Raw genomic sequence first — 27,167 nt, forward strand, 5'->3', positions numbered from 1 at the left:
AAATAAGTGAAATAAATAATGTAAATAGTTTGAGAATGAGGATTAGACCACTTGAGAATTTGAAGGAAATAATTTTGGATTTATTAGATTGGTATAAATATGCGACTTTGAAGCAACAGCACGCAACAATGCTCTTTAGTGGAGCATTCCTGGGCTTGATTGTCGGAAGGACTCAGCATAAGCGAAGAATGAAGTCCGGCGAGTTCAGCCGAGACTTTGAGCTTGTAGCTTACAAAGTTGAGGATGAAAAAAGGTTTGAAGAAAACTGGAACAGACTGGCCTTACTTGCTCAAAAACAACCTGGATACAAATATACCAAACTCTATAAAGCTTGTTATCCAGATAGATCACCGATACATTATTTCAAAGTTTCTCTCTACTTATATACCATATTCATAACTATTTTGTCCGTAGTTAGTTTTATTTCCGATTGCCAGTAGTTAACTTGAAGAATAATAAACTACCTAAAATTATCACTAATTAGTATAATATTATTAAATAATGTTATAGTTAAGATTATGGCGTAATAAAGATGACTTGGAGAATTTTAGGAATCTGGAGCAGTACAAGGTCCTGAGAAAAAATTTGGATGAAAGTTCTAGTAAAGTACGGTTCGGGAGCACAAAAGTGATCATTGATGATACTGTAAGGAGAGAAATACCATACAGAAATACACTCTTTTATTAATACACTTCAACAACTAATACATCTCTCCAATATTTTGATACACATACCTACACTTTTTACTATATTAATAAAGTTCAATTTATCTCTGATAAAACTTGAAAATAATGTTTTATTAATTTACATAATTTGTTTGATTAGAATTAAAATTGTAACAGGGTATTAAAAACTAATTAATTGTATAAAATGTGTAAAATTATTGAAAACTATTTAATTTTATAAAATGTGTAGAATTAGTTAGAATAGTTAGTTGTGTAAAATTATTGAAAATTATTTAATGGTATAAAAGTACTTGAAATATATTATAAAAGTGGTAAGTACCTTGGGCAATTTATTAATTTTTATTTTAAAAAAATATAATTTCTAAATTTTTTAAACATTTAAACATTGCCATAATTTGTAAATAATATAAATATTGTTATAATTTGTTAATAGTACAGATATTGTTTTTCTGTTGGAATTTTTAAAAGGATGGGAAAGGTTTGCTTTTTTAAGCTTAAATTTTACATTTAGGACTACTACTCTATTTTGGGAGTTAAAAGAGGCTGTAACGACGCCGAACTCAAGAAGGCTTATCGAAAACTTGCAATGCAATGGCATCCTGATAAACATCAAGATCCGAATTCTAAATTAAAAGTAACTTTTCAACATCATTTTCACAATTTTATAATTTATTCACTAATTAATTAATATAAATAACCCCTTGATTAAAAATAATAGGCTGAGGAGATGTTTAAAAATGTGTCAGAGGCTTATGATGTGTTATCTGATCCCGAGAAGCGGAAGATTTATGACCAGTTTGGTGAAGAAGGTCTCAAGGGTACAGCTCCTGGACCTGAACATGGTGGATCCCACACTTATGTCTGTATGTTTCCCCTCAGAGCGGGCGCTTCCCGCCACTACCTACTCATAGATACTAAACCTAGTTATTCATATTTTCCATCCAAATGACAGTTTTTTACTTTTGGAATTATTCTTTATTAAGCTAGATTTATATTTATGTGAAGTATTAAATACCCGTTGCGGGTTAAGTGGAAAATGTTTTAGATACTGGTGTTGATCCCAGTGAACTGTTTCGTAAGATATTTGGGAATGATCGTTCGTTTATGTTCGGCGGAGGTGATGAAATGGGAGGATTTGGTGATGTTTTTCACGTTACATCATCCTCGATGAAATCTACTAATTACGAACTCGAGCTACCATTAACATTAGAAGAGTTATATACTGGTATCCAATTACTGTTCTAGCTCACACAGCTATTCTACTGAGCTATTAAGTTATATATCTAGTTATTTATCCCATCCTAGTGTACTAGCTGTGTGTCTTAGTTATGTATATAAATAATTACCTCTATTCCTGAATAACTATAGAATATGTAATAGGTACGGTAAAGAAAATGAAAGTCACACGTAAACGATTTAACGGTAATAAACAATATAAAGAAGAACATACCCTTAAAATCGATATTAAGCCGGTATCTCATATTATTAATACTAATAATAATGTCATAGGGATGGAAAGATGGAACTAAGTTAACTTTTACTGGGGAAGGAGATCAACAATCTCCCATGGCAACACCTGGAGATCTCATATTGTAATTTCTACTTATAATTTATATAACATCATTTACCATAGTTTTTGTTACAAAAATAATATTTATTTACAATTTTTGGATTAATTTTACTTAATTTGTCTAATTTAGAAAGTAGATAGTTAAATACGTCTATCGTTATTAAATAACTGTTGAAAATGTTTTAGTATAATAAAAACGAAGAAGCATATGAGATTTGTGCGTGATGGAAATAACTTGATTTACAAATTCACCGTTCCACTCGTTAAAGTAATTTACACCAGTTATAATATTCTAACTGTGTATTAATGTGGATTTAGGCGTTGACGGGATTTAACGCTGTGTTGACAACGTTGGATAATCGCAGGTTGACGATTCGTGTGACTGAAGTTGTTTCGCACAAGTCTCGCAAGGTCATTGCCCGTGAAGGAATGCCGCTCTCCAAGAACCCTAATCAACGCGGAGATCTCATCCTCGAGTTCGATGTCGTTTTCCCCGAAACCCTCACCAATGAACAAAAAGCATCCATCTCTAATATCTTCAATTAATACCCGCTATACCATACAGTATACTTTTCAATCAGAGTGATATTTATTATCTGTAATTTACTAAATTAGCTAAATATATATAGTTGTGTGGTGGTAATAGTGTGTATTGCGGTACCGAGGGAACCGGTGGAAAAGATTAAAAATTACAAATTTTGTTATATTCCCTAGTGGCGTCAGTCATGTTGTCATCTTGAAGAGGAGGGAGAGAAGTGTGTTTAGGCTTTGAGAAGCGTTCACGGAGGTTCCAAGTGAACCAATAGCGACTCTTCGGAGGCCGAAAGGCAATGTCAAACGCAAGTCCAGTAACAAGTCCCCAAAAAAGAAATAAACGCAAACACTCCACGCGTTTTGCAAACTCGTTGTAGCTTAATGATTGCCGGTAAAATAATTTCTTGCCCTCTTCCCAAGCTGATTCAAACTAAACATCAATATACTCAAGTAGACTATTACGTCCCAATTGGGAGTATTATAAAGTTAACTATTATTAATAGGATAAGTAGTAGTGAATTATGTGAGTGGTGATGGTATGAACGTACATTTTCTATATTTTTCCCTTGAGGAGCTTGTCCAAGATAACGAAATTGTCTGTAATTGAAGTGTTTGGTTTGAAAATCAGGTAAAACCTTTACAAACCCTTTAAAAATCCTCATCTATAACATATCAATTGAGTATATATAGAATTAATAATATATTAATAGTATATACAATCCCCATTATAAGATTCCATAATACACTAATCGCAATCAAAAATATAAAAATAGTAAAAATAATAAATTAACTTATAAATAATGAATAAAAGGATGAATGTGTAATAAAAAATTATTTTAATGATTTTTTGAAATTACTCATTACAAACCTATATTGCAAATTTTCCATTACCATACTAATATTATATATAAACTATTTAAAATATGTAAACTGGTAATAATGGGATGATAGCTAACTATAACTAGTCGTATAGTAATAGTGTTTATAATGTGTAAGAAATACGTTGACCAGAATCCAGGAAATAAAACGGGCCTGTTTAAGCTAAATTTTGGCTCACAAGTACTAGGAAGAAATTTCTCTATCGCTAATCTTCTATAAAACCTAAACAAACATATATTTGGTGGTAGTTATATATTCTGTTGTTACGAGTTTACAAGCAAAACCCGGCAAAAATTTTATTAAGTAGTAATAACATAGTTATATATAGTGAAGTAATACCATTCTCTACGTCTTCTCCAGTTACCGCAAAGTTGGTCGAAGAAAATTATATTAGTTCTTTGCTTTACTTTACTCTTGCTCCTTTTATTCTTCGGCACTGCCATTAAATTTTCACAAACTCAATCAATTCATCACTTTACTTATCATTTAAATTTACTTTTTAATATAATTTTACAATAATAAAGAGAAATAATATAAAATATGATGGAATCAATGGAATAAAAAATTGGTGATAAATAATCAATTTTGATGATCCATTTTGAGTAAAAATGATAAATTATGAATTTAAAATTTTTATGTAACTAAATAAATCGAATTATGGTGTAGAAGATGAAATTAATGTTTTTACACATTTGCCTTTTATGTTGTTGTAGCGGGTATGTGACTGGAACGAATAGTTCAAACATACTTGAGTTAGTTTAACATTCTAATTTTTAATTCAGAAACCCGTCTTCCAACTTACAAATCCAAAATGAAAGTCTTTTTACACCCTTAACTATATTACTACTATATATATAACTATATTGATAGTATATAATATATATCATAATAGTATATAATTTGTATTGATGGATAGATGAGTTATCGGTTGGTGATAAAGTATTTAGAATAGATTCTTTTAATTTGCCTGAGATTCGTTGTCCTTGTGGTCATCACATTACTGTCGTGGCTGCTCATATTAACTGTAACTCAGGCCAATTGGATGTTTATGAAGAGGTTTGGGACCTCTGTGCATATAGATCTTCCTGTATGCTCAATCCTTCAATTTACAAACGATGTAATAAGTCTCCACACTTTGAATTCGTTAAATTCTCATGCATCAAATGTATCCACACACATCTTTTACTTAGTCATACCAGTTACGATAGTTTTTGTTACAAAAATAATATTTATTTACAATTTTGGAATTAAATTTTACTTAATTCGGCTAATTTAGAAAGTATATAGTTAAATACGTCTATCGTTATTAGATAAGTGTTGAAAATGTTCAGTGTTAGGATATGATTGTGGATTATTCTATGGAGTTGATATGAAAGATGATGAGATGTGTCAAATGTTATGTTTGAATTATGTTCGAAGTTGTACTTCTCGTTACGATTTGGTACCGAGGGAATACTATCTAAAGTGCCTCTCAAAAATGTTTCTCAGAAATAATGTAAAAGAATGTGAATTTTTGCCAGGTATCAAATTACCAAAGTTACCTAGTTGAAAGAGAATTTTAATGTATATAAAATTTTAATACTGTAGACTCCAAAATGAAGGAATTTGACTCATTCAAACTCGAATATTATCTTAAACCAAGTAATAATTAAATTAGTTACTTCATTTCAGATGAATTTTTGGCATTTATTACCCAATTCACTATTTACATAGTTATAAGATTTAGTTAGATATGTAAAGTATTAAATATTTGTTACTTTAACTGGAAAATTACATAGAATATATATTGGAGAGTGTGGAGATCAATAATTATGAATGGACTGAATTAAAGTATAAAGAACCAATTGAAAATCCCATTGTTATTGTATCACCAGTTCAAACTGTTGATAATGTTGTTGTAATAGTCAATAATGTTACCCAAACATCAGCTAAACTAATCTTACAGTCTGTTGTCCCCAACAACAGTGGTGTTAGTAGAACAAAATCCATGGTGGAAGTATTAATAATTACTATTGGAAACCATTCAGTAGATTTAAATAAGCAAATAGTAGTAGGATTAATAGAAGTAATGAGTGATCAATTTATTAAATTACCACTTGATCCTTTGTTTGATTGGGTCGTAGTACTTAAGAATCAGACTGACGCTATGGTAAATCCAATACTACATGAGAATAATACTGTTAAATTCTATACTCAAGGGCCTGTGACTAGAGTCAAATTAGGTTATTTAGCGCTAAATAAGTCGAAGGATAAATCTATGTTATTATATGAAAATGAGCTTAAATATGATCAAACGAATGTTAAACAAGTAAAATTAAGCCCAAACACGAGATTATTTGTCACTCCAATAGATAAACCAAATTATAATACTGTTTACAATATAACATTTACAGATGGTATTACAGTAGATAATTAAATTCAAGTAATATTCCATGTTAAATATTTTATAGGTTCAGATGTAACAAATATTGTATATACTAAAGAGAATACAATAACATTGATATCTCATTATAATACATTTTTAACACGTTTTAAAGTGTTAGACTCTGTGCCGGTGACGTTTAATATTATAACACTGGAGAGTAGTGTGATAATTTGGATTAAGAGAATTTGCGAATATTCACGCCGTGTGAACTTGATTAGTAAGCGTAACTGCTACCATCAGTGTATTAACTCTTCATACTTGAAAGATTGTCTTCAAGGCGATACAAATTATTTCTTCACATGTTACAAAAGTAAATCTGAAAACTGTGAAATCCTAAACCTGAGCTCACTATTAAATCTAATCTTGAAATATAGAAATGATATCCTAACACACTTTTTCAATGCCAACACCAATGTGAACAACACAAACACAGTTAATAAAGTTGATAGCAATAAAAATGTTGATAATACTGATAGAGATAAACCTACTGGTAATGTAGTTGATACTGTTAAAGTTATTAATACAAATAATGTAAATAAACTTGATGGTGGTAATGGTACTAATAATTTGTTAACTGTGTATTCGGAATGGAGTGATTGGAGTGAGTGTAGTAAGATATGTAATGATGATGTTAGTAAGTCTATAAAAGTTAGAAAACGATTAATTTATTATCCTGGACAGTCTGATGCAGACCAAACCATACAAGCTGTCGAATGCCATAAAGTCATAAATTGTAATAAATTATGTTATTATCGTGTTCTAAACTCTAATAATGCACTTAATACCAATAAAACTGTCGATAATACTAGTCCAACAATCAGTAATAGTAATAGTGATAAAACAGTCGAGAAGGCAGTTAAATACTTTTTTGTTTGGAATGTTAATTGTATGATGAAGAGGGAGAAGATAGATTTGGGGGGTAAACTAATAAGTTCAGTATCGAAAGTTGATGAGATTTTGGAATATGATGAGAATTGCGATTTAGATTTTAATTATTCAGCTTGTGATACTCCACCTGGTAAGGGTACTGGAAATAGACATTTATTAATCAATATTAAATGTCCCAAAACAACCAAACCTTGTGAACGACCTGACAATAATAATGTTAAACCAGTTGATAATCGCGGGGAAATGTGTTTGATGTATAATGGTGAATATGATGGTAAGAGTTGGGTGAAGAATGGTAGCTGTATATGTCCTGAAAATACAATACCATGTAATAGTTATGAAATTTTCAATAATCAAGATTATAATGGTTCGTTACCGTGGTTGTAGACCCACATTTAGTTATTCATATGAGAACCCAGATTTACAGATACGTATATAGTATTAGTATAATTGATATATTAATGAAAAATGTGATAGGAATTGGAATGCAAGAATATATATCATTAAGTGGGCATGAGCGTTTGGTGGTTCCTTTAGGGTATATCAAGGTACCAACTTTTGACTTTTTTACATCAGAATCCCAACTTGAAAATTACTGCTCAAATGGTAATATTAACTATTCAAATGATCAGTTAACAAACTCAACAGTTGATGATCAATTGTTAAATACATCAGTTGGTAATGAATTACTATATGTAAGTTGTGATAACGTAATTTTAAGTGAATTGAAAATTTCTACTGGCTTGGAAAAGAGTAATTTATTTGAAAGTTGTATATCGAAATGTAAAGAATTGGAAAAAGAATGTGAAAATGAGATTGATAGATTTAAGGAAGTTGATATGATAAAGTGTTTAAAAGAATTTGTAAAGGAATCGAATAAATTTGATGTAATTGTGTTTAAAAATTACTTTGAAAAACAATATAAAAATGTAGAAATTGATGAGATTATTACTGTGATACACTTAATTGATGCCATATGTATTGATGATAAATTATATAATTTGTGTGTAACAACTCTTAAGAACATTTTAAATGACTGTAAAAACATACTTAATCATGATTTCCAAAATAAGGTTAAAAAATGTCTACACAAACGTATGAATGAAGATCAAAGTAAGAATGGAGTGGTAAATTGTAAGTTTAATAAAGAAAGAAAAATTATTGGAAATGGTTTAGTTTATTGTAAAGAAATTACTTGTAAATTTACTGAATATTCCAAATGGATTTCAAACCAATCGAATAATAATAATCAGACTGATGAATTATATAAAAGATTGGAAGAAATAAGCGATGAGTTAAGTGAGGAGAATATTATGAAAGTAGTAAATGAGTTGGGATCTAATGTTAAAATAAGATTTAGAAAAGTGGTTAGTGGTAGTAAACATTGTTACAATATTAATAAATTAGTTCAAATTTACCCAAACACAAGTGTTGCACAAGTGGAACCCCCAAATACAACCGATCAAGATAAATTCTCAAGAATTATATTAAACGATTCTAACAATATTGATTCAAACACTAGCAATATTGTTGATAATGATAATAATTCGGAAATTAGTAGTAAAACTGTTGATCTAATAGATAATAATGGTGATAGGGTAGAAAGTAATTTGAATGGAATAAATTGTAGAATATATTTGGGACAAAAACAAATACAGAATACTAAACTCATTATACAAGTTTCTTCAACAATAATTAGACTATTAAAATAGTTATATATAGTTAATTAAAGTGTATTAGTAGTTGATATCCTTGTGGGTTTGGTACAACATGTTTTAGAGAAATAGATGTAGTTGTCCGTACAAAATGAATCAATGCAGTATTGAAGAGTCTTTAAAAAGTAAAGACTGGAATAAACAACTTTCACTTGTCTGTAATAATAAAATGAGATCAATTCTCTTTCTAAATCGTAACTCTTTCTACAGGTACTCAAAATTCATCAATCAACTTGATATACAATTAGCTAAATAATTATATATATTATCAGTATAGTTGGGTGTAATGAAGTGTAGATATTCATGTTTATCATTAAGTTATATAAAGGAAGATTTTGAGTCAGTTAAAGAATTGTGTAATGAAGATGATGGAATGACTTTTATTAGCTGTTATGGAGAAACTTCATTACTTGAAGTTTATCTGATGGCTTCTTTTATGGCATTTCTTGGAATCACTTCTTCATGTATATTATTAATTTATCTTCACAAAATCAAACATATTTCATTCTTCAACTAATCTAACTTTCTAACTAATCTTATTTTCACAATATTCATCTTTATCATTTTTACTAACATTGGATAATACATATATAAATATGGTATGATATAATGAATAATTATATGAGTCTGAAAAGTGCTAATGAGCGAGAAAAACACATGTGAATCTGAGAATTTAAAAAGTAAAAAATAAATAATGAAATGTCTAGTAATTTTAATATTAAACGTTTTTATTAATTGCCTTAATCAAAATCTTAGAAATCCCAATCCCACTCAATACTCATCCAACGCCAACAATACAATTCTAAAAGTATCCAATAAAACTGGATTAATTAGCGAGACGGGGAAATTAATAAATAATACGAAAAAGCTACTGGAGCAAAGTTTATTATCATTATATGATTTTGAATATGAAAATGAACTACTTTGGACACAAAACAATATTATCGGAGTCTCAATCATTATCATTCTCAACACTTTGATTTTCATAATTATCATCAAGCAAACCTCCTCACTATTCTCCAAAGTTATTTCATATACATATACAACAGAATTGTCACCCAATAGCGATTATTATATATAGTTAATAGATAGGTTAGTGGTTGTAATATATTTTAGGGGTTGGGTAGGAAATATATGAATGGAGGAGGTTGGTGGTTAATGCTGAGTGCATTGCTTGGAATGTTGTTTGGTTGTTTAGTGGGTGTAATAATGCGTTATTCTATGTTAATTTTGGGGTTCAGCTTCATGTTACTATCAGTTTCAGCTTTACTTTTGGGCAGAATGGGAATGGTCGTAGGTGGTGTTGCTGGACTGGAAATTGGCTCAATTTTTGGGACAATTAACTCAGGCTCAATCAGCAGAATCATATTCGAGGCACTACTATGCTGTTTCGCAGGAGTTGCGATAGGATTTGTGCCAATGTTTCCAAATATCAAAATCAATGCCAGATATATCCAACGCTCGCTCAAGTTAGTTTAACCCTGTAACACTTTGTAGGAATATCAACTCACTCGAATCTAACCTTAAAATCTAATACGTTTGATTTAATTTTGTTTAATTTATATACTATTCAATATTTGTGCATGCAGGTATATAGTTGTGATATATTTATGGATAATAATTGAGCGATTAATAACGTTTTAAAGGTCTAATCATTAAAAGATAGAGCTAAATTAAGGGGAAATAAATAATAATTAGGGTTACAAGTTACTATTGGGAAGATTGTGCAAAGATGTGTAGGCGTGTAGGTGTGACCCCAAGTAGTGTGTACAGCTTAATCATTTTTGTAAATATTAACAGAAACTTTAACACATGAATTTAGTCAACTTTCACATAAAAGTGCTATAACCATTGTTATTTTAAACCAAATTTATAGCGCTGAAATTTTATAAGTGTGTAAAATATGAAGTTGATGCAACTGATATTATTACTATTATGTGTAAGTAAATAATCATATTAAAGTTGTGATTTTAGATAATTAAAACTTCAAACGGAGTGAATAATGGATTTCTTAACCCGAAACTGACAACTTACCAGCCACCCTTTGAACCAATAATTCTTGACCTCAGACTTGAAAGTTCGACCAAAGTATTCGAACATCTCGATAGAGATAACTCTGAGGAGTACATAGCAAAGGATGGATATATCTTCGACGTGATTGTCGTGACATCTCCTTTTGGGCCAGTTCTCCAGCATATATACAAAGCCAGGGATATAAGTAATTGTGCTATAAAGGTGATAAAATACACCTTTTGCCATGATATCACCTCAGTTTCACTATTCCTGGTGAATGGAGACTTTAAAAAGTTAGTTAAGCAGAACTACGAGTGGGTGGAAGTGAATGACTTAAAAATAGACATTAGCAATAACAGGAATATTGACACTTCAATGTACGTTATTCAACATTCTGGTAGTTTCAATGAAGTGGTAAAAGATGATAAGAAGACGAGAGTGTTCAGAAGATTTCATGACTACAAACCAACCACAATCGTCCTCATTAACAAAGTGGTTGAAACGAGACCTGTTTCCGGTGAAGAAACTGTGATTTGGAAAACTGACAACACCTTATATACGGCGTATCAAGTCTCAATTTGCACTTATCAGAACCTGAGATACTTGGCCATTTTGCATAAAAATTACGATTACACACTGTTTTCAAGGGAAAATACTGCCAAAACGTGGGATGATATCACATTGTCAAGGTTAAATATGAGGGAATTAAGGTTCTATTTTGAAGATGAAAAGGATTTAAGCTTTGTTCAACAACTTTCCAAAAGTTACGTCGTATACTTGAACCAATTCAGATATGTGATTGATTTTAACTTTGATCAAAAGCTTTTGGACAAATACACGTTTAGATTAGCCAGTAATTTACAGTATAACATTCTGGAAGATACTATTAGTGTTCAGTACGTCAACGGCCTCAAAGTTACCCTAAACCCAGGCGTTAGAAACATTAAACTCTATTATAACAAAATTTCAAATATTAGTAAACAAAAAATCTCTACCATGATGACCAGAAGGCATTTTATATACAAGTTACCTGAGTATTTTGAATTTGTCAACAATATCAACAAGACAGGCATGAAGAAAAATAATGAATCAGACAATGAATCTGATATGGAAACTGAGACTTCAAGTGAAACTGAGGATAAATACGATGGGCCACCTCATGATATACATTCTTGTAATGAAGCTGATATAAACCCCGAAACTTCATGTGGAACTGAAACAAAATACGATACTCCAGCTCCTGATATTCCTTCTAATACCGAAAGTGATATTAAATCTGAAGATCAAAGTGAAAATAAGCCAGATCAACAAACTGATGGTAAACCAGAAGAAAACAGTGGTAATAAAGTTAATAATGATGATAAAGAAGTTGAAAATACTGGTAACGACAATAATCCCTCTGACTCAGCTGACAGTAATACCATAGTTGGTGACGATAAATCAGAAGAAAAGAAGTCGACGGATGGTACAAATTCAAGCTCAGAAGAAGAAGGAGAGGACTTAGAAGTTAGTGATACGAAAACATTTGAGGAATCTGACAGTTTATCCAGTGATTCAGAAATGTATTCTAGATATAATGAATCAGATGATGAACACAGCAAGTTAATAGAGCTGGATATTAATGTGAGAAAAGCAAAAATAAGCCATAAGTATATAAGAAGTGATAAGTATTTCGAATTCTCATGTATTTCGGGATACGAATTTGTCAAAATCTATGAATCGAGTCTCGGACCCCAAGATAAAAAAGAAATTTGGTCAACACATGATCAAAACGAGTCTGTTATAAAGGTGTTGTTATTGGAGGGGAATCATACGAAATATCTCATGGGACTGAGATATAATTACGCGTTTTTCTTGTACAAATGGAAGATTGAGGGTATGACATGGGTTGAAATAACTGACAAAAAGGTTAGTTTGAACAACTTGAGGATGATTGACGTGAACGGAGCTGAGATTAGGAACCCAAACATCATAGCCAGCTTTCACGAATTCCAGCTAGAAGTTATTCCCAGAATAACTTGCCACAAAATTTACTATAAGAGCCAGAAAATGTGGGAAGACACTGAGAAAAAAGTACTGCCAAAGATAGATATCATTATCATCAAAATCCTCGAAGACAAAGTTAACATATTCTTCAAGAACGGACAAGTCAAGAGATTCGAACTTTACAGTGATAGAATGTTATTGATCTCTCAAGGTCTATCAACATACGAATCTCACTAATTTCATATTTAATCTTATATACAATTTATAATATAGAATAAATAGAATAAATGTAGGATAAAATAAAAATTAAAATAAGTTTAATAAAAGTAAGAATGTTCTTCAGGCCAGTCGAATGTGTACCTTTGTCTCATAACTGCCAGTGTGTATCCGAGTGATTCTTTAAGCTTTTGGGTGTACTGAGGATGGTTCCTTTTCAGCTCATGGTACCTCCTTACCACTTCATTTATGTGCTGGTTGTAGTTAGTTGTGGCTCCCATTGAGGACCCTGAATTTTCCTGAGGATGTAGTGCCAGTTCCTCCATCAGCTCATACAGGTGATCTTGCAAATCCTCAACTTGGTATAACACGTCAAATAACTCCTTAGTTTCTGTCAGAAGCTGTTGGAACCTGACGTGAGGAATGTCCCTGGCAAGCCGCCATAAACGGTCAAAACTACCAGCCCAAATGTCCATATTCATGGTCAACTGAACAGTGTCGTGCCAATTAGATAATAAAACTTTGTTAAACAGATTTTTCAACTCGTAGTATACTTCCTCACTTTGAACATCCAACAAATTATCGGCGGTTTCAGACCGCACTGTATCAGTGTAAGTTTGAAAACCTAAATTTTCATATGTTTTATTGGATTTTTCAAGTTTCTCAGTGAGTTTCTGGTTTAAATGAAGCATATGTTGTAACTGTTCACATTTAACACCAGGGAGGCCGTCACCTCGGTAAGCATAATGCGGTGGTTCCTCATGATGATGATGATCATGTGTTGAATACTTTAATTGTGAAGCCCTAAGACCAGGGAACCTTAGACCAGGAATTATGTTAGAAATTCTATGGAATCTGCTCAATACAGTTGATATCATTACACGAGTAATTATTTAATTATTTTATAAATTATAAAATTAGTAAAATTGAGTTTAAAAATTATAAAATCAATTAAACTAATGAATTAATGAAAAATTACTGATAATTGTGTTGATGAACGAGCCCTATGAATAACTAAAATTAAGAGTTTTTCCGTTTAAAAAACGATTTCCTATTATAATAATTATTAATTTGGTCAACAATAATTATTAATCCTAAAACACCCAGAATTCCAATAATTGCTGGGATTGCAATTTGTTCTTTCTTTACTCTTTTAACTACCTTTTTACATATTATATACTCTGTGCTGTCCTCTTCTTCACACTTTATATGCTTATTTTCAACTTCCTTTATTAGTATTCCGATGTTACAGTAGTATATGTACCTGCCGCTGCTTTCGAAAACTAACTGATTAAAAATATTCTTCCTACAAAGTTGTGATAATTCTGAAATTAGCTTTTCATTTTCTATAAATTCATTGAATTTTATGCTCTCAACTTTCTTTGGGCATCCACATTTCGTCTCCTTTATCGTTGTTACTCTTATACTCTTCCTTATTTCCCATTCCACTCCCTTTTTATTACTAGTGGTTTTAGTTAACTGTTTACTAGTGACAGCAGAACCTTTATCGAGTATTCCATTATTAGTAGTTTTGGAAGTGTTTGAAATAAGATCAGGATATTGTTCTAAAGCATAAAAGATCCATTCAGGATAATTTTTACTCTTATCCTTATCATTATTTACACGATTGTCTTTGGTTATACTGGTGATTAGGGGTTTAGTGGGTATTGATGTTGTGATCCACCCTGATTGGGGGCATTTGGGTAAATGTGTACAAATTTGAAATTCAATTGTGCCCAAACCATTACGATTACAGTCTGGAATAGGATTAAGAAGTTTCCGAGTCCTGTAACGAGTTGGAATATGGTCAAAGTCGATACAATTGTAATTACAATTTGACCAGTCAGACCACTCACCAAAAATACAATTCTCAGTCTTGTATTTACATAAAACATAACCAAAGCCTAAGTAATTGCCTTTTTCAAATTTACACATTTCGCCAAACTTATCCACCTTTTCCTTAATTTCATTAAATTTAAACTCGTTTATCTTATCATCTGTGGTGAATAATGAATGTTTGCATAAGTTTTTAGTCGAGTTTGTATAAGTTTGGCAAACATCTTTGGAGAAGTTACACAGATATAAACACTCATCTTTGTTATCCGATGCCTTATAAACCTCTTTACATAACTCATTCAATCCCTTTTCTACTTATAATGTAGTAATCGTGTTTCAAATTTTATTAAATAGTTTACAATTTTTAACTAGTTACGAGAGAAATAACTGGGTTAACTAAATATAACTAGATAACAAGTATAAATCTACAAGTCCCCGGGGTATTGGGAATTGTTCGTTATGAAATACCTTCACCAATTTGGCATTTGTATTTTTCAAATTGTTCACGTTCATCTTGGACAGTTAATCTGTCTTTAATGCATTTGATTAGATTTGAGTCAAACTGGTCACAATGTTCTTCAATCTCTTCACATATTTCTATACATGAATTATCGGAATCACCACTCAAACTCTTCACAAAAGCACAATGATACTCTCCATCTATAATACAATAAATCATACGTATATTATAGTTAAGGTAAATTAAGTATAGATCATACATTGAGTATTATTCTTAGTATAAGAGGAGTAAACTGGTCCGCGTTTACAATAATTAACTAATTCCTCTTGATTTAAATCGCTTACAATGGGACGATTTTCTAGTTCTAAATTTTCACTATTAGTGGATTTGTTAATTATTGGACAGTGGAGTTGTTTATTATTTGATATGGAAACCCCGTAAATTGACTTGTTGTTATCCTTAACCAAATTTCCATAGTCAATGTTAGGGCAAATTCCTGAGCCTTTAATTTCCTCAATTACATTTTCAGGAACACTATTTACGTCCTCTAAAGTACAAGGCTCGGCATTTAAAACGGCACAATTGCAACTGTTGGTCTCCTCATTAACCCAAGAGTCTCTGTAAACTGAACGGGTAATAAAACACCCGTTCAGAATCACATTTTCAAACCGTTCAATTGACTCTTGAAAATTTTGAGCAAATTTACACCTTTTAAAGAATAAATTGTAATTTACATCAAATGCCTTAACCTTCGCTACACATTTCAAAATGTTTTCCTCCTTTTCACACATTTCAACTAGTTTTAAACATTGTTCCAAACAAAATTTTTCATATGACTTCGTCGTTCCTTTAACACCGTTACAAATATTACTAGTCTCATTCGTTGATACCATCATCTTATTAACTGATAAGTAATCCTGGTCAAATAAATCATTCTGGTTACTAATTAGTATACTTAGTTTAATCAAAAGTAAAAATGCGATAATTTTCATTTTTTACAAGGTTTATTTGGATTTCTTATGCTAATTTATCTTTTAGCTAGTTACCATCTCTCACACCCACAACAAAACGCTCATATCAAATTCTTGAATTAAACCAACAATAGTAAATTAATTGTAAATTAGACCGTAAACAGGTTTAACATAACCAAAAATTGGTTTATTTATCCTTTAATTAGTTTTCAACCATACTAATATATATAATATGAATTAAAATAAAAATAAAAATAAAAAGGAGATTAAATCTGCATCATGATAATGTAGTTGAATTTGCAAATAGGGCAAATTGTGCTTTTTTTAAGCCAAGTGTCGATGCATCGTTTGTGGAATGAGTGTGTACATGGCAGTCGTCTGATTTCGTCTCCTTGTTGATATTCTTCAAGACAAACTGAGCAGGACCTCAGACTCTCGTCAAGTTCTCCAGAATCGCCCGTGAAAAGGTTTACAGGGAACGATTCCAAAATTTCAGGCGGTAACTGCACTTCGATGGGTTCTACCAAATTGATCGACTGCGTTGGAATTGTGGAAATTTGTGCCTGGTTTAAGTGCGACAAGTCACTATTAACTCGGGAGAAACTGCGTGTATCTAAGCTGTTAACCCTAGAACTACCCAAACCACTTCCACTATATACATTATTCGTTATGTAAATATAATCATTTCCAACCATATTTCTCGGTGTCAAATTATTAGCCATATTTATACTATTAACAGTATTGATAGTATTAATAGTATTCACAGAGTTATTGGTGTTGGTGGGATTGAATCTTGGTGAGCTCTGAAAAGGGTTAAAATGTTTAAATTTACCAGTAATCTTGATTGAATAACATTATGATATCTTGAAAGTTCTTCATGTATTCTCATTATTTCAGTGTGCCGATTCATCAAATTTATCTAAAAACAACTTTATCTTACTCTTTATGTATAATTTATATATAATTTAGTTTTTAAATTAAAATTTCTATCTCAGATTATCGACTAATATTACTAAAAGTAGAATATAACTGAGTAAAATGGGTAGTAATGAACGTTGGAATGAATTGGTGATGAGAGTTGCCTATTTGGCATTGGATAGCGATTGGCTGAGAGTGTCTCATTATTTCGGTTTCTTCTTGAAATTTGATCATTTCTGTAAAATACCACAGGTACACTTGAGTCTAAAACACATTAAGAATTGTTCTGCTTACTTCTTCTTATTCTATTTGGGCCGATATTTACTCCATCAACGGGGCTGTTGTTAAATTGTGTGTATAAAGTGTCGTTATAGTTTAATTGGTTGTTATTACTTATATTTGTGTTCATTTTTACTCTTGATTTGTATGTTACATTCCTCTAATAGTGAGTGATACTGAGTTAGGGGTATAAATGTATGGTTTTTAAAAATGGAAAAAATCATTAAGTTTATTTAAAAAACATAAAAAAGACATTTTTCAAATTTTTTTTAAAAAAATCCTTTTTAAAAAAATATTTCACCAGAATTCGGTAGATTTTGTTATATTTAAATAAATCACCAAAATGGCATATAATTATGTGAAATTAATTGTTAGCAATCTGATTTCTGTTTAAAATAGTATTAAAGTTTCATTAAGGCCATGGAAGGTTAAGGTGTATGATTGCATGTTAAAATGACTGTTCAGGGTGCGATTCTGAAATTTTCAAAAATTTTGCTGATTTTAACCAAATTTATGGGATTCTTCTAATTTTATCCATTTCATATAAATTTACTCCCTTTTCTCTTTCTAGATTTATACATTGATATCAAATTATAAGAAATCCTATGAACTAATTTTCATGGAATCTCATACTTTTTAACATTTAGATATCATAGCAAGTTATATATTTGTTTTTAATATAATTTCAATCTTTTATAAGATTAATTAAGCTAATGTGTTGATTAATGTTTTTACTGGATCATAATACTACTTTAATAACAGATCTATAATACAGTATATATAATAGTCTTAACAAGCGTTAAAAGATGAAAAATAGCATATTTCACATTTTAGAAATTGATATACCATTAAATGGTAAATTTTATTCCAACACATTTAATATATATCTAGTTAATGTTATAAATATGATCATATATATTTAGATGGTAGTAATAAAAGATATTGGTATGGCTCAGTTTCAAGTGATGATGGTGTAATAAAGATGATGAAGATAAATGATATTAAGGACTGGGAGAGTTTTATTCAAAGGCGTTCGAGCCGAATTTTGGAAAAGAACAAAATTTTATCAAATTATGAGGAAATTTTTAACAAAAACAAACCAAACGTTTTTTTCTAATCCTGGACATAATTTTAAATATTTTAACAAAAATTTAATATAGTTAGTAATTTTAGCAAACCCACAATTGTGAGGGTACTGTTTATAAAACATGATAATTTGTTTTAAATGTTCATTTTGAGAATTACTTTAGTTTGTTATTGATTCAAATAAATGGAATCACAATTCAGTCTTAACATGCCAATTTATGCCTGATTCTGTTTTTTCTAAATAACATTTTAGTCGTTTTTTCTCAATTTTTAAGCCGTTTCTTTATTTTAACCCTTTTGTAGTTCAAATATTGTTTTTATACTTTTAATTTCTTTTTATCGTGTCTTTCTAATTTTTCAATACATCAACTTACAAATTAATAACTTACAATTCAACAACTTCAATTTGTGAACTGTTAATATAAAAAAATATATTAATAATAATAATAAAAATATTGATTAAAGGACGTATTGAAAAATTGGAATATTTTGACAAAGTTTAATGTATTAAATTATCGAAATTGTTTTGGAAAAAATGAGTTTATCGTTAGATACATCTTGTAAGAACGACACCAGCGTCGATCCTACTTGGAAACGAGATATTCTAGATAAAAACGCTGATAAACGTTATAAAACTGAGGTACCTTAATTTTTGACCATTAATTATATTTAAATAAGTATGATAAATGGTATTAATAAAGATTATAGGATGTGACGAAGACGAGAGGTAGCGAGTTTGAGGATTACTTCTTGAAGCGTGAGTTATTGATGGGTATTTTTGAGAAGGGGTTTGAACGCCCTTCTCCCATCCAGGAAGAAAGTATTCCTGTAGCACTTGCTGGTCATGATATATTAGCTAGAGCAAAGAACGGAACAGGTTTGTCAATGACAATTTTATCTATTATCTAGTCTATAAAGGAAATTATATACCATTTTTACAGTTTCTTGTTTAGTATTAGTTATCATAATGTTATAGGGAAAACCGCTGCTTTTGTTATACCTCTTTTACAAAAACTCGATACCTCTGAACCTCAAATTCAAGGTACAAACAATGATATTACTACAGATAACACTATTAAATCTAATAATACTTAAAATATTGGACGTTAATAATGTGTTAGGATTAATATTGTTACCAACTCGGGAATTAGCACTTCAAACAAGTGCAGTAGTGAAGGAATTGGGTAAATATTTGGAAGTCCAGTGTATGGTATCTACCGGTGGTACATCATTACGTAATGATATAATGAGGTTATATAAGCCAGTTCATATACTTTGTGGTACTCCAGGAAGAATACTGGATTTGACAAATAAGGGTGTAGCAGTATTATCACAGTGCGCGACAGTAGTTTTAGACGAGGCTGATAAGATGCTTTCTCAGGAGTTTTGTCCAATAGTTGAAGCTCTGCTTAAGTTCCTACCCACAGAGAAACAGATTATACTCTATTCAGCCACCTTCCCAGCGAGCGTCCAAGCCTTTAAGGAACAATACTTGCCAAACGCACATGAGATTAATCTTATGGATGATTTGACACTCAAAGGAATAACACAATTCTATGCGTATGTTGAGGAACGCCAGAAAGTACACTGTTTGTCAACTTTATTCGCCAGACTACAGATTAATCAAGCCATCATATTCTGTAATTCGGTGGTGAGAGTTGAGTTGTTGGCTAAAAAGATTACAGAACTGGGATTCTCATGTTTCTACATCCATGCCAAGATGATGCAGTCACATAGGAATCGAGTGTTTCATGACTTCAGAAACGGGGCCTGTCGCTGTTTAGTATCTTCTGATTTGTTTACCAGAGGAATTGATTTTCGATTCGTTAATGTTGTCGTTAACTTTGACTTTCCAAAAAATTCCTCCACTTATCTACACAGAATTGGAAGATCTGGTCGATTTGGACATTTAGGTCTTGCAATCAACTTAGTAACAGAACAAGATAAAGAATCACTCTTCAAGTACGTTGAGGCTCTCCGTTAAGGAGCTTTTCCAACGGATTCAATTATGGAGTTATTTATCCCCTTAATTCTTTAGTTATTTATCCCTAAGGTGGTACTTAGGTATTTAGTTTATATTTTAGCCGGTGTTAAAAATGCTGTAGAATCGAAGAGGAATTAGCGACAGAAATAAAGCCAATACCAGCACATGTCGATCCTGCTCTATACTCATAGTCACCAATACAGTATTAACACTGATAATAGTAGTACTAATACTATTAATAGTGTTGAATGTGGTAGGATATGGTTGGGATTGAAATCGCAGGTGGTTTTTTGTTAAATTTTTACCACCTTTAATTTTTTTTTACACACTATCCATTAATTATTAATTTTATATTGTGTTGAGTAATGGATGAGATAAGGAGTAGGAATATATTGGAGCAACCATTAGTAAGACAAAAATCAAAGGTAAATAAAATTAAAAAATAAGATTCCACTGGAAATAACTTGATTTAGGTTTCTTTAAGCGCTTATAGTTTCTTATTTTCTGAAATCGTTCAATACTCGCTCACTAACTCTTCCAAAGATCTTCCATTCACACAAATGTACTGATTACACACATACCTAAATATAGCACATCATGGTTGTTGTAGATTACATATTATGGGAACGGAAATAGGGAATAGAATATTGGATTATTTAACAGTTCGGGAAAAAATTAACACAAGATTTACTAATATTGTTTCACTGTTGACATTCATCTCAACAACTGTTTGGAAATATCTCTTCAATCATCATTGTCTTCTACTTAAGGAAAAAGACGATAATAAAGAATGTATATTACTCATTTATCTATCATATATTAATAGTACTAGATAGTTTGATGTTATTAGGAGTTTAAACATTAACACTAGTTATCTATGTAGTTAAATAGACCTATTGCTGATAAATAACACCACTGAGTTATAAAAATGTGTAGATATGTTAAATGATAGAGAATTACAAATAACTAAATACATTTCAATGCCAAAGGTAATTCTTCATATCTAACTATATATATTATAATTTTGTGAACAAATAATTCCAAACCCATGATTTTGGAAATAAATTCAAAAATTGATCGGGCTATAAACTATCTAAAATATTGCTAGATATTACTGGTTCAATAACACATTTAGAAAAAAATAATTAGAATAAATAATTTTAATATATATATCCGTAAAATGAATGAATAAATATATCGGAATGTGTAATAAATTTTAGGAACTGCAGTATATGTCATGTGGTAGTTTCGTAGCAGGAATCGTACAAGGGATACTAACATCAGCCAAATTCGTATCCAATCACATCTATTTAAACTATTTATATAGTTATCTACTAGAAGGAGGTCTGAATACGAGTAGTAGAGTAAAACAGCACCCCCTCCCTTAAAATACTCAGATATGTAAAGTAAATAATACAATTATTAGAATGTGATGGTGAGTGCACATGACATTGTGGATGAAAGTAATAGAAAGTCGTTGACAATTCTAGTCCAGTCAAATCCCAAATAATTTTTTAACCACAAAATGTTCATATAACCGCATATTTACTCATTAAATTACTAGATTATTAAGTTAGCTATAAGAGTACCGAGTTATTGCGTGAATCTATGCGTAAATTGGTGATTTAGTGGATTAGAGTGTGATTGGTGTGAATGTCGGGTATGTTATTGGGATGCATCTACTAAAAGAGTGTGATGGTGAAATAGAACATATAATTTACAGAATTTTTTTATCCAAAAATTTTTTTCTCCCACGCTTAACTAATACAAATTAATTACTTTATCATATTTTACGTGTGCGCTTTCGAAAACAAACATGGACGCAGGCGGTAAAATTGGAGGCAAAATCGGCGGTAAAGTCGGTGGAATGGGCAAAGGTGGTAAAGGAAAAACAGGTATAAACAATACTCATAATTACTACATACTACTTTATTAACAATAAACATACCGTTATTACTGATATAATGGTGCACTTGACCATTTTTACCCCTTAATTCATCTTTCAGATTGTTATTATTGTTGTTATATTTTTTAAAATATTTATTATATATATTAGTTAACTATTAGTTATATTACGGAACGAATGCTACTAAAGTTGATTAGTCTATTCGATATAATTAATTACATATATTCTACCCCGTGGGGAATATTATTAGTGATGAGTTGATTAAAAAATATTGTAGGAAGTGGTAAGGGCAAGAAAACACCAATGAGTCGTGCCGCTAGGGCTGGCTTACAATTCCCTGTTGGTCGTGTTCATAGGATGTTGAAGTCACGCGTAAGCGCTGATGGACGTGTAGGATCAACTGCAGCAGTTTACGCCTCAGCAATTCTTGAGTACCTCACCGCTGAAGTACTTGAGTTGGCAGGAAACGCCTCAAAGGATCTCAAGGTGAAGCGTATCACTCCACGTCACTTGCAACTGGCCATCAGAGGAGACGAAGAACTCGACACACTTGTCAAGGCAACCATTGCAGGTGGTGGTGTCATACCACATATCCATAAGGCTTTGATGAATAAAGGACCCCAGCCAGTATTAGTTAAACCACCAAAACGTTTGTAAATTCACTTCATCATACCAATTCAATTGATCATAGTAACTCCGTTAATCACTCAGAATACACTCAACCCTATTAATAATACACCTGGGCAGGTTGTTATGGTGTAGATGAAGGTGTGATTGATATATATTTAAGGGTCTTTATATTAATATTTTGGGCTAATCGATGTAAATTGTTTTGGTGATTTCTCTAACCCTAATTTACTATTATTAATACTCATCCTTAATTATATTAGTTGTGTATTTAATATATAATGTAAAAGGTGTAAAGTGTATAAAAATGGGATATTTATATGAGTAAATATTTAAGTAGAAACCCTATAGGGTAGATAAAGTATGGTAATTAGTAGAAAATGAGTTGGTTTGAAAAGTTGTACAAAAGAGAGCCCGAAACAGTAAATTTAAATGAGAGGGCGGAAAGATTCCAAAGAGAAGTGGACGAAATGTTGGCGGAGGTAACCCGAATGACATTGCCATTGCAAAAAAAATCATTTCAATGTTGTACAAACTGTTTTGATTTAAGTTCAGAAAACTTGGACGATATTACAAATTGTATTAAAAATTGCCAAAAAAATCCCGAAGAATTCGGTAACGCCGTTCAATCCGAACTCAACCAATTACAACTTTCATTAACCAATTGCCATCAAGTTTCTTCCCTACACATTTCTAACATTATTTTATACATTTAACAATTTTATTATTATTTATTATTATTTTATACAATTATTAGTAATATCTAATTTTATTAATACTGCTCAGCATTATTAGTATTAGTAATAATAATAATTAATTTAATTATTATGTAAATTAATTATAAAAGTGATTTTTGGATTAGAAATGTATGAATATGAATAAAGGAGATGCAAATGTGGAGATGGAGCGGTGTGCGGTCAAATGTTACGATTCTAATCAGAATATGATTAAAACCATTTGGAACAATCTGCAAAAAAATTATCAAAATTTTACTTAATGTAGTTTCTTTACATCTTTCATATTATACATCCCAAAATGGTAATTATATCTCCTAATTATACCTTTTATCATTAATATATTGGATTTTTATAATATCAGATTGAATTTCATATAATTATACTATTTATATGAATATAAATGTTCTAATTGTGTTGATTTAGGGGAAAGCTAAAAAAACTCGAAAATTTGCTCAAGTTAAAAGAAGACTCTCAATTAAAGATTCCAAACTGTTGTTTTTTATTTTAATTACTTTTATTTTATTTATATTTAACTAATATTGATCTATAGAAATATAAAGAAGGATGTTGAGGTGAAGGATACAGGCCCAAAACTAACTCAACAGTATGTTATTTATTAATGTAGTTCGTTATAGAAATGTTATCCATTCTGGCATGTTTTTTAACTACAATGAGAATTTGGTTCCACCATTTCAAGTAATTGTCGACACCAACTTCGTCAACTCATCTATTCAAAACAAATTAGACCTTCACAAATCAATGATGGATTTATTGCTCTCAAAATGTTTCTCACTAGTCATATTAGTCATTTATTCAGTTTTTCAACTCTTTATATAGTTATTTAGACATTTGTGACTATTTTCCCCCAATTATCTAATCATACTGTAGTAATATGTGTAATAGGTATAATATGTGTAACTGATTGTATTATTGGAGAATTGGAGAAATTGGGTCATCGCTATAGATTAGCTTTACAGCTAGTTAAGGATCCTAGGATTAAAAGGCTTAAGTGTTCTCATAAAGGGACTTATGTTGATGATTGTATTGTAGAAAGAGTTCAACTGGTATTCCATCACTGCGGGTGATTCCCGCTACTGACTCCTTCCTAAATATTTATTTATTCTATCCAGCATACTAGTTCTACAGTTATATATCCCCTTAATTACCATTACTGGAGTACTTACTTATACACATTGTTATATAGTTATTGGTATAAGGTTAAAATATCTGTAGCATAAATGTTATATTGTTGCGACGAATGATAAGGATTTGAAGAAGAGAATAAGAAAAATACCAGGCGTGCCAATAATGTACGTGAAAAGACATCAGTATCAAATTGAACGAATCCCCTTTTCTATTACTTCCAAATAATTTTATAAGATTGTATCTTAATTTAATATATATTTAAGATTATATTGTACAACAGGTGTAATATGATTGTTGGAAAGAGATAAATAATGTGTAAATCGGCAATAATCTTGATTCTAGATCTTTATTGACTATACTGATGGGCGTTTTACACCAGCAACGTACTATTAGGAAGGTAGTAATGTTATGAAATGCCACTTATAAAAATATATAGCCCTAGAATACTCTATTTGAAGATCATCGAATTGAGATTGAACATGTTTCTGTTCAGTCTCTCCTAGTTGTTTGTAGGCTGTAGCGACTGCATTGAAATTGGTAATTACCTCTTCGGGATTAACACCAGAATTTGAAAGTTGTTCGGCTGCAGTGGCAAGTTGTGTGGAGTAGTATTTGATCTTGGCAAAGTTTAGAATCGAGTTATATACTGTCTTGAGAGCCTCAAACTTATCCTTAACACTAGCCGTCTCAGCCTCAGGTAGTTGGCTGTATGCAGTTTCTACCTTTTCGAAGTTTTGTATTACAGTTTGGGCATTTTCATAATTATTACCAGGAACAGCGTTATCACGTAGAGTTTTGACAGCCTGGGCTAGAGTGCCGGCTGGACCTGAAAGTGCAGGAAGTGTACTAGCAGCCTGTTGAAGATCATTGGCTGCTTTATGTAGTTTGGTAAGGTTTAACATCCTGTCGTAGATACCCTTGAGATCTTTGTAGGCGGTGTCGACAGCAGTGACCTTAGGATCAGTTTCTTTCTGAATTACTTTAGCTGATGCCATTAGTGCTCCGTATGCACTAGCGACTAATTCAAACTTGTTTATGACATCTTTGGCCTTACCATCAAGACCACCAGTACCAGTAGGATGAGTGGCTAGTTGTGCAGCACCGTATAGACCAGTGGTATCACCAGGATCTTTCTTGGCTGCATCCCTAAGTTTTTCGGCATCATCTCTAAGTGGATTAAGTGGGCTAGTAGGGAGAGCAGCCTCAGTCACTATTGCATCGGCTGCTGTGTAAAGATTTGTGGTCTCCCGCTTTAATTGGTTTGCTTTATTCTGGAGTTGGCTACCTTTTTTACTATCGCCTTGGATATCAGTCTCCCTAATGGCGGTAAGTTCCGTTCTAGAATGACTGTCGGCAGTTGAGCTAACTGCTTGGGCCTTATCCTTTATATCAGGGGCTTTAGCTTTGAGTACGTCAGCATGATATGATGGCTTATCTTGAGTATGGTTATATACTTGTTCCATTATGTTATCGTCAGGTGTCTGCATCCATAAGATATATAATCAATAGGATGACATCGGTTAGGAAGTTTAACCATTGAGTAACAATGGAAGGAATTATAATCCAGTAAAACTTAGAGCGTTTGTCATCGGCTGTGGCTTCGTTTTTGCCGGTGTCGTCGGTGCCTTCGTATGATGCTTTCTGAAGTGCAGTGAATGCAGATTTAACTTGGTTAAATTCACTTGTTTTTTTTGAACCTCCACATCTGCTGCCACTTTCCCGTACTCTGTAGCGACCTCATTGTATTTTGCAAGGACCCCTTTGGCCTTAACAACTACATCAAGACCAGTTTTAAGTGCTTCGAGTAACTGTTCAAGACCCTTTGGATCACTAGAATTACTAGCGGCATTTTTCAGGGCTGTGACTTTTTCTTTAGCAGCTTCAACATCAGGACCAGTACCACTTAGTGCATCGTATAGGTTTTTGGCATTAGTAGATAGTGTACCGGCCTGACTGGATAGATCACCAGATGCAATACCAGGATATATAGCATAAACGAGACCCATACCAACAATAACCATGATGACCGGTGAAACAACATCTGCTTTAGGAGAATCATCAATCTTATCAGGGGGCTTGATATGCCAGAGTTTCCGAGCCTGAGGACCTTCACCAGTAGTGAGACTATTGTATGTGGTATCAGCGTTTCTACGACCTTGGCTGCTGCTGGTGGTGCCTTTGATATCGGTCGCTTTAGCATTACCGTCAGGAGGTAATAGGTGTGCACAGGTCCACATAATAGCCGTCGTGAAAGATATTATTATAGCAACGCATATGTCAATCATTACTATTAGAAAGTCATAAC

At 31.6% G+C, this 27,167-nt stretch overlaps 17 protein-coding genes across 17 annotated transcripts, besides 16 other annotated features; 12 read left to right on the top strand and 5 right to left on the bottom strand.

Moving 5' to 3' along the window:
* Nucleotides 1-35: 35 nt before the first annotated feature.
* On the top strand, nt 36-687 carry TA14230 (uncharacterized protein; the record flags this gene model as incomplete). The annotated part of the gene is made up of 2 exons (XM_946996.1): nt 36-368; nt 511-687. The coding sequence occupies 2 exons, from the start codon at nt 36-38 to the stop codon at nt 685-687; spliced, it is 510 nt and encodes a 169-aa protein (XP_952089.1).
* Nucleotides 688-1,155: 468 nt separating this feature from the next.
* On the top strand, nt 1,156-2,802 carry TA14225 (molecular chaperone, putative; the record flags this gene model as incomplete). Its single annotated transcript, XM_946997.1, has 8 exons — nt 1,156-1,164; nt 1,198-1,320; nt 1,405-1,609; nt 1,732-1,911; nt 2,067-2,158; nt 2,196-2,278; nt 2,443-2,524; nt 2,575-2,802. The coding sequence occupies 8 exons, from the start codon at nt 1,156-1,158 to the stop codon at nt 2,800-2,802; spliced, it is 1,002 nt and encodes a 333-aa protein (XP_952090.1).
* Nucleotides 2,803-2,938: 136 nt separating this feature from the next.
* TA14220 (uncharacterized protein) lies at nt 2,939-4,112 on the bottom strand (the record flags this gene model as incomplete). Its single annotated transcript, XM_946998.1, has 4 exons — nt 2,939-3,220; nt 3,339-3,452; nt 3,747-3,891; nt 4,009-4,112. 4 exons carry the CDS (start codon nt 4,110-4,112, stop codon nt 2,939-2,941), a joined length of 645 nt encoding a protein of 214 aa, XP_952091.1.
* Nucleotides 3,080-3,139: a sequence feature (2 probable transmembrane helices predicted for TA14220 by TMHMM2.0 at aa 62-84 and 149-168).
* Nucleotides 3,450-3,452: a sequence feature (2 probable transmembrane helices predicted for TA14220 by TMHMM2.0 at aa 62-84 and 149-168).
* Nucleotides 3,747-3,812: a sequence feature (2 probable transmembrane helices predicted for TA14220 by TMHMM2.0 at aa 62-84 and 149-168).
* Nucleotides 4,113-4,338: 226 nt separating the features above from the next.
* Nucleotides 4,339-4,386: a sequence feature (Signal peptide predicted for TA14215 by SignalP 2.0 HMM (Signal peptide probability 0.999, signal anchor probability 0.001) with cleavage site probability 0.426 between residues 16 and 17).
* TA14215 (uncharacterized protein) lies at nt 4,339-9,214 on the top strand (the record flags this gene model as incomplete). Its single annotated transcript, XM_946999.1, has 9 exons — nt 4,339-4,421; nt 4,617-4,876; nt 5,001-5,189; nt 5,257-5,310; nt 5,448-6,065; nt 6,120-7,310; nt 7,370-8,661; nt 8,762-8,907; nt 8,995-9,214. The coding sequence occupies 9 exons, from the start codon at nt 4,339-4,341 to the stop codon at nt 9,212-9,214; spliced, it is 4,053 nt and encodes a 1,350-aa protein (XP_952092.1).
* Nucleotides 9,113-9,181: a sequence feature (1 probable transmembrane helix predicted for TA14215 by TMHMM2.0 at aa 1318-1340).
* Nucleotides 9,215-9,391: 177 nt separating the features above from the next.
* Nucleotides 9,392-9,442: a sequence feature (Signal peptide predicted for TA14210 by SignalP 2.0 HMM (Signal peptide probability 0.861, signal anchor probability 0.000) with cleavage site probability 0.529 between residues 17 and 18).
* TA14210 (uncharacterized protein) lies at nt 9,392-10,176 on the top strand (the record flags this gene model as incomplete). The annotated part of the gene is made up of 2 exons (XM_947000.1): nt 9,392-9,721; nt 9,814-10,176. 2 exons carry the CDS (start codon nt 9,392-9,394, stop codon nt 10,174-10,176), a joined length of 693 nt encoding a protein of 230 aa, XP_952093.1.
* Nucleotides 9,635-9,694: a sequence feature (4 probable transmembrane helices predicted for TA14210 by TMHMM2.0 at aa 82-101, 121-140, 147-169 and 193-215).
* Nucleotides 9,844-9,903: a sequence feature (4 probable transmembrane helices predicted for TA14210 by TMHMM2.0 at aa 82-101, 121-140, 147-169 and 193-215).
* Nucleotides 9,922-9,990: a sequence feature (4 probable transmembrane helices predicted for TA14210 by TMHMM2.0 at aa 82-101, 121-140, 147-169 and 193-215).
* Nucleotides 10,060-10,128: a sequence feature (4 probable transmembrane helices predicted for TA14210 by TMHMM2.0 at aa 82-101, 121-140, 147-169 and 193-215).
* Nucleotides 10,177-10,600: 424 nt separating the features above from the next.
* Nucleotides 10,601-10,657: a sequence feature (Signal peptide predicted for TA14205 by SignalP 2.0 HMM (Signal peptide probability 0.999, signal anchor probability 0.000) with cleavage site probability 0.939 between residues 19 and 20).
* TA14205 (uncharacterized protein) lies at nt 10,601-12,933 on the top strand (the record flags this gene model as incomplete). Its single annotated transcript, XM_947001.1, has 2 exons — nt 10,601-10,636; nt 10,672-12,933. The coding sequence occupies 2 exons, from the start codon at nt 10,601-10,603 to the stop codon at nt 12,931-12,933; spliced, it is 2,298 nt and encodes a 765-aa protein (XP_952094.1).
* Nucleotides 12,934-13,013: 80 nt separating this feature from the next.
* TA14200 (uncharacterized protein) lies at nt 13,014-16,200 on the bottom strand (the record flags this gene model as incomplete). Its single annotated transcript, XM_947002.1, has 4 exons — nt 13,014-13,767; nt 13,958-15,059; nt 15,217-15,408; nt 15,468-16,200. 4 exons carry the CDS (start codon nt 16,198-16,200, stop codon nt 13,014-13,016), a joined length of 2,781 nt encoding a protein of 926 aa, XP_952095.1.
* Nucleotides 13,990-14,049: a sequence feature (1 probable transmembrane helix predicted for TA14200 by TMHMM2.0 at aa 646-665).
* Nucleotides 16,156-16,200: a sequence feature (Signal peptide predicted for TA14200 by SignalP 2.0 HMM (Signal peptide probability 0.893, signal anchor probability 0.000) with cleavage site probability 0.439 between residues 15 and 16).
* A 245-nt stretch (nt 16,201-16,445) lies between these two features.
* On the bottom strand, nt 16,446-17,506 carry TA14195 (uncharacterized protein; the record flags this gene model as incomplete). Its single annotated transcript, XM_947003.1, has 4 exons — nt 16,446-16,982; nt 17,012-17,098; nt 17,210-17,361; nt 17,392-17,506. The coding sequence occupies 4 exons, from the start codon at nt 17,504-17,506 to the stop codon at nt 16,446-16,448; spliced, it is 891 nt and encodes a 296-aa protein (XP_952096.1).
* A 676-nt stretch (nt 17,507-18,182) lies between these two features.
* TA14190 (uncharacterized protein) lies at nt 18,183-18,493 on the top strand (the record flags this gene model as incomplete). The annotated part of the gene is made up of 2 exons (XM_947004.1): nt 18,183-18,231; nt 18,300-18,493. The coding sequence occupies 2 exons, from the start codon at nt 18,183-18,185 to the stop codon at nt 18,491-18,493; spliced, it is 243 nt and encodes an 80-aa protein (XP_952097.1).
* Nucleotides 18,494-18,997: 504 nt separating this feature from the next.
* On the top strand, nt 18,998-20,637 carry TA14185 (ATP-dependent RNA helicase, putative; the record flags this gene model as incomplete). The annotated part of the gene is made up of 5 exons (XM_947005.1): nt 18,998-19,102; nt 19,171-19,339; nt 19,439-19,504; nt 19,584-20,424; nt 20,568-20,637. 5 exons carry the CDS (start codon nt 18,998-19,000, stop codon nt 20,635-20,637), a joined length of 1,251 nt encoding a protein of 416 aa, XP_952098.1.
* A 429-nt stretch (nt 20,638-21,066) lies between these two features.
* TA14165 (uncharacterized protein) lies at nt 21,067-21,282 on the top strand (the record flags this gene model as incomplete). Its single annotated transcript, XM_947006.1, has 1 exon — nt 21,067-21,282. One exon carries the CDS (start codon nt 21,067-21,069, stop codon nt 21,280-21,282), a length of 216 nt encoding a protein of 71 aa, XP_952099.1.
* A 396-nt stretch (nt 21,283-21,678) lies between these two features.
* Nucleotides 21,679-21,834, top strand: TA14160 (uncharacterized protein; the record flags this gene model as incomplete). The annotated part of the gene is made up of 1 exon (XM_947007.1): nt 21,679-21,834. One exon carries the CDS (start codon nt 21,679-21,681, stop codon nt 21,832-21,834), a length of 156 nt encoding a protein of 51 aa, XP_952100.1.
* A 428-nt stretch (nt 21,835-22,262) lies between these two features.
* TA14155 (histone H2A variant, putative) lies at nt 22,263-23,009 on the top strand (the record flags this gene model as incomplete). The annotated part of the gene is made up of 2 exons (XM_947008.1): nt 22,263-22,341; nt 22,630-23,009. 2 exons carry the CDS (start codon nt 22,263-22,265, stop codon nt 23,007-23,009), a joined length of 459 nt encoding a protein of 152 aa, XP_952101.1.
* A 350-nt stretch (nt 23,010-23,359) lies between these two features.
* TA14150 (YOU2-like zinc finger protein, putative) lies at nt 23,360-23,976 on the top strand (the record flags this gene model as incomplete). The annotated part of the gene is made up of 2 exons (XM_947009.1): nt 23,360-23,653; nt 23,842-23,976. 2 exons carry the CDS (start codon nt 23,360-23,362, stop codon nt 23,974-23,976), a joined length of 429 nt encoding a protein of 142 aa, XP_952102.1.
* A 130-nt stretch (nt 23,977-24,106) lies between these two features.
* TA14145 (uncharacterized protein) lies at nt 24,107-25,087 on the top strand (the record flags this gene model as incomplete). The annotated part of the gene is given in 6 exon segments (XM_947010.1): nt 24,107-24,127; nt 24,140-24,210; nt 24,267-24,320; nt 24,352-24,500; nt 24,620-24,780; nt 24,950-25,087. The coding sequence occupies 6 exon segments, from the start codon at nt 24,107-24,109 to the stop codon at nt 25,085-25,087; spliced, it is 594 nt and encodes a 197-aa protein (XP_952103.1).
* A 164-nt stretch (nt 25,088-25,251) lies between these two features.
* On the bottom strand, nt 25,252-26,325 carry TA14140 (Tpr-related protein family member, putative; the record flags this gene model as incomplete). The annotated part of the gene is made up of 1 exon (XM_947011.1): nt 25,252-26,325. The coding sequence occupies one exon, from the start codon at nt 26,323-26,325 to the stop codon at nt 25,252-25,254; it is 1,074 nt and encodes a 357-aa protein (XP_952104.1).
* A 93-nt stretch (nt 26,326-26,418) lies between these two features.
* TA14135 (Tpr-related protein family member, putative) lies at nt 26,419-27,147 on the bottom strand (the record flags this gene model as incomplete). Its single annotated transcript, XM_947012.1, has 1 exon — nt 26,419-27,147. One exon carries the CDS (start codon nt 27,145-27,147, stop codon nt 26,419-26,421), a length of 729 nt encoding a protein of 242 aa, XP_952105.1.
* Nucleotides 26,833-26,901: a sequence feature (2 probable transmembrane helices predicted for TA14135 by TMHMM2.0 at aa 4-26 and 83-105).
* Nucleotides 27,070-27,138: a sequence feature (2 probable transmembrane helices predicted for TA14135 by TMHMM2.0 at aa 4-26 and 83-105).
* Nucleotides 27,079-27,147: a sequence feature (Signal peptide predicted for TA14135 by SignalP 2.0 HMM (Signal peptide probability 0.861, signal anchor probability 0.032) with cleavage site probability 0.535 between residues 23 and 24).
* Nucleotides 27,148-27,167: the final 20 nt, after the last annotated feature.

Source organism: Theileria annulata, chromosome 2 (assembly GCF_000003225.4).
Source record: "Theileria annulata chromosome 2, complete sequence, *** SEQUENCING IN PROGRESS ***".
NCBI classification, from domain to species: Eukaryota; Apicomplexa; class Aconoidasida; order Piroplasmida; family Theileriidae; genus Theileria; species Theileria annulata.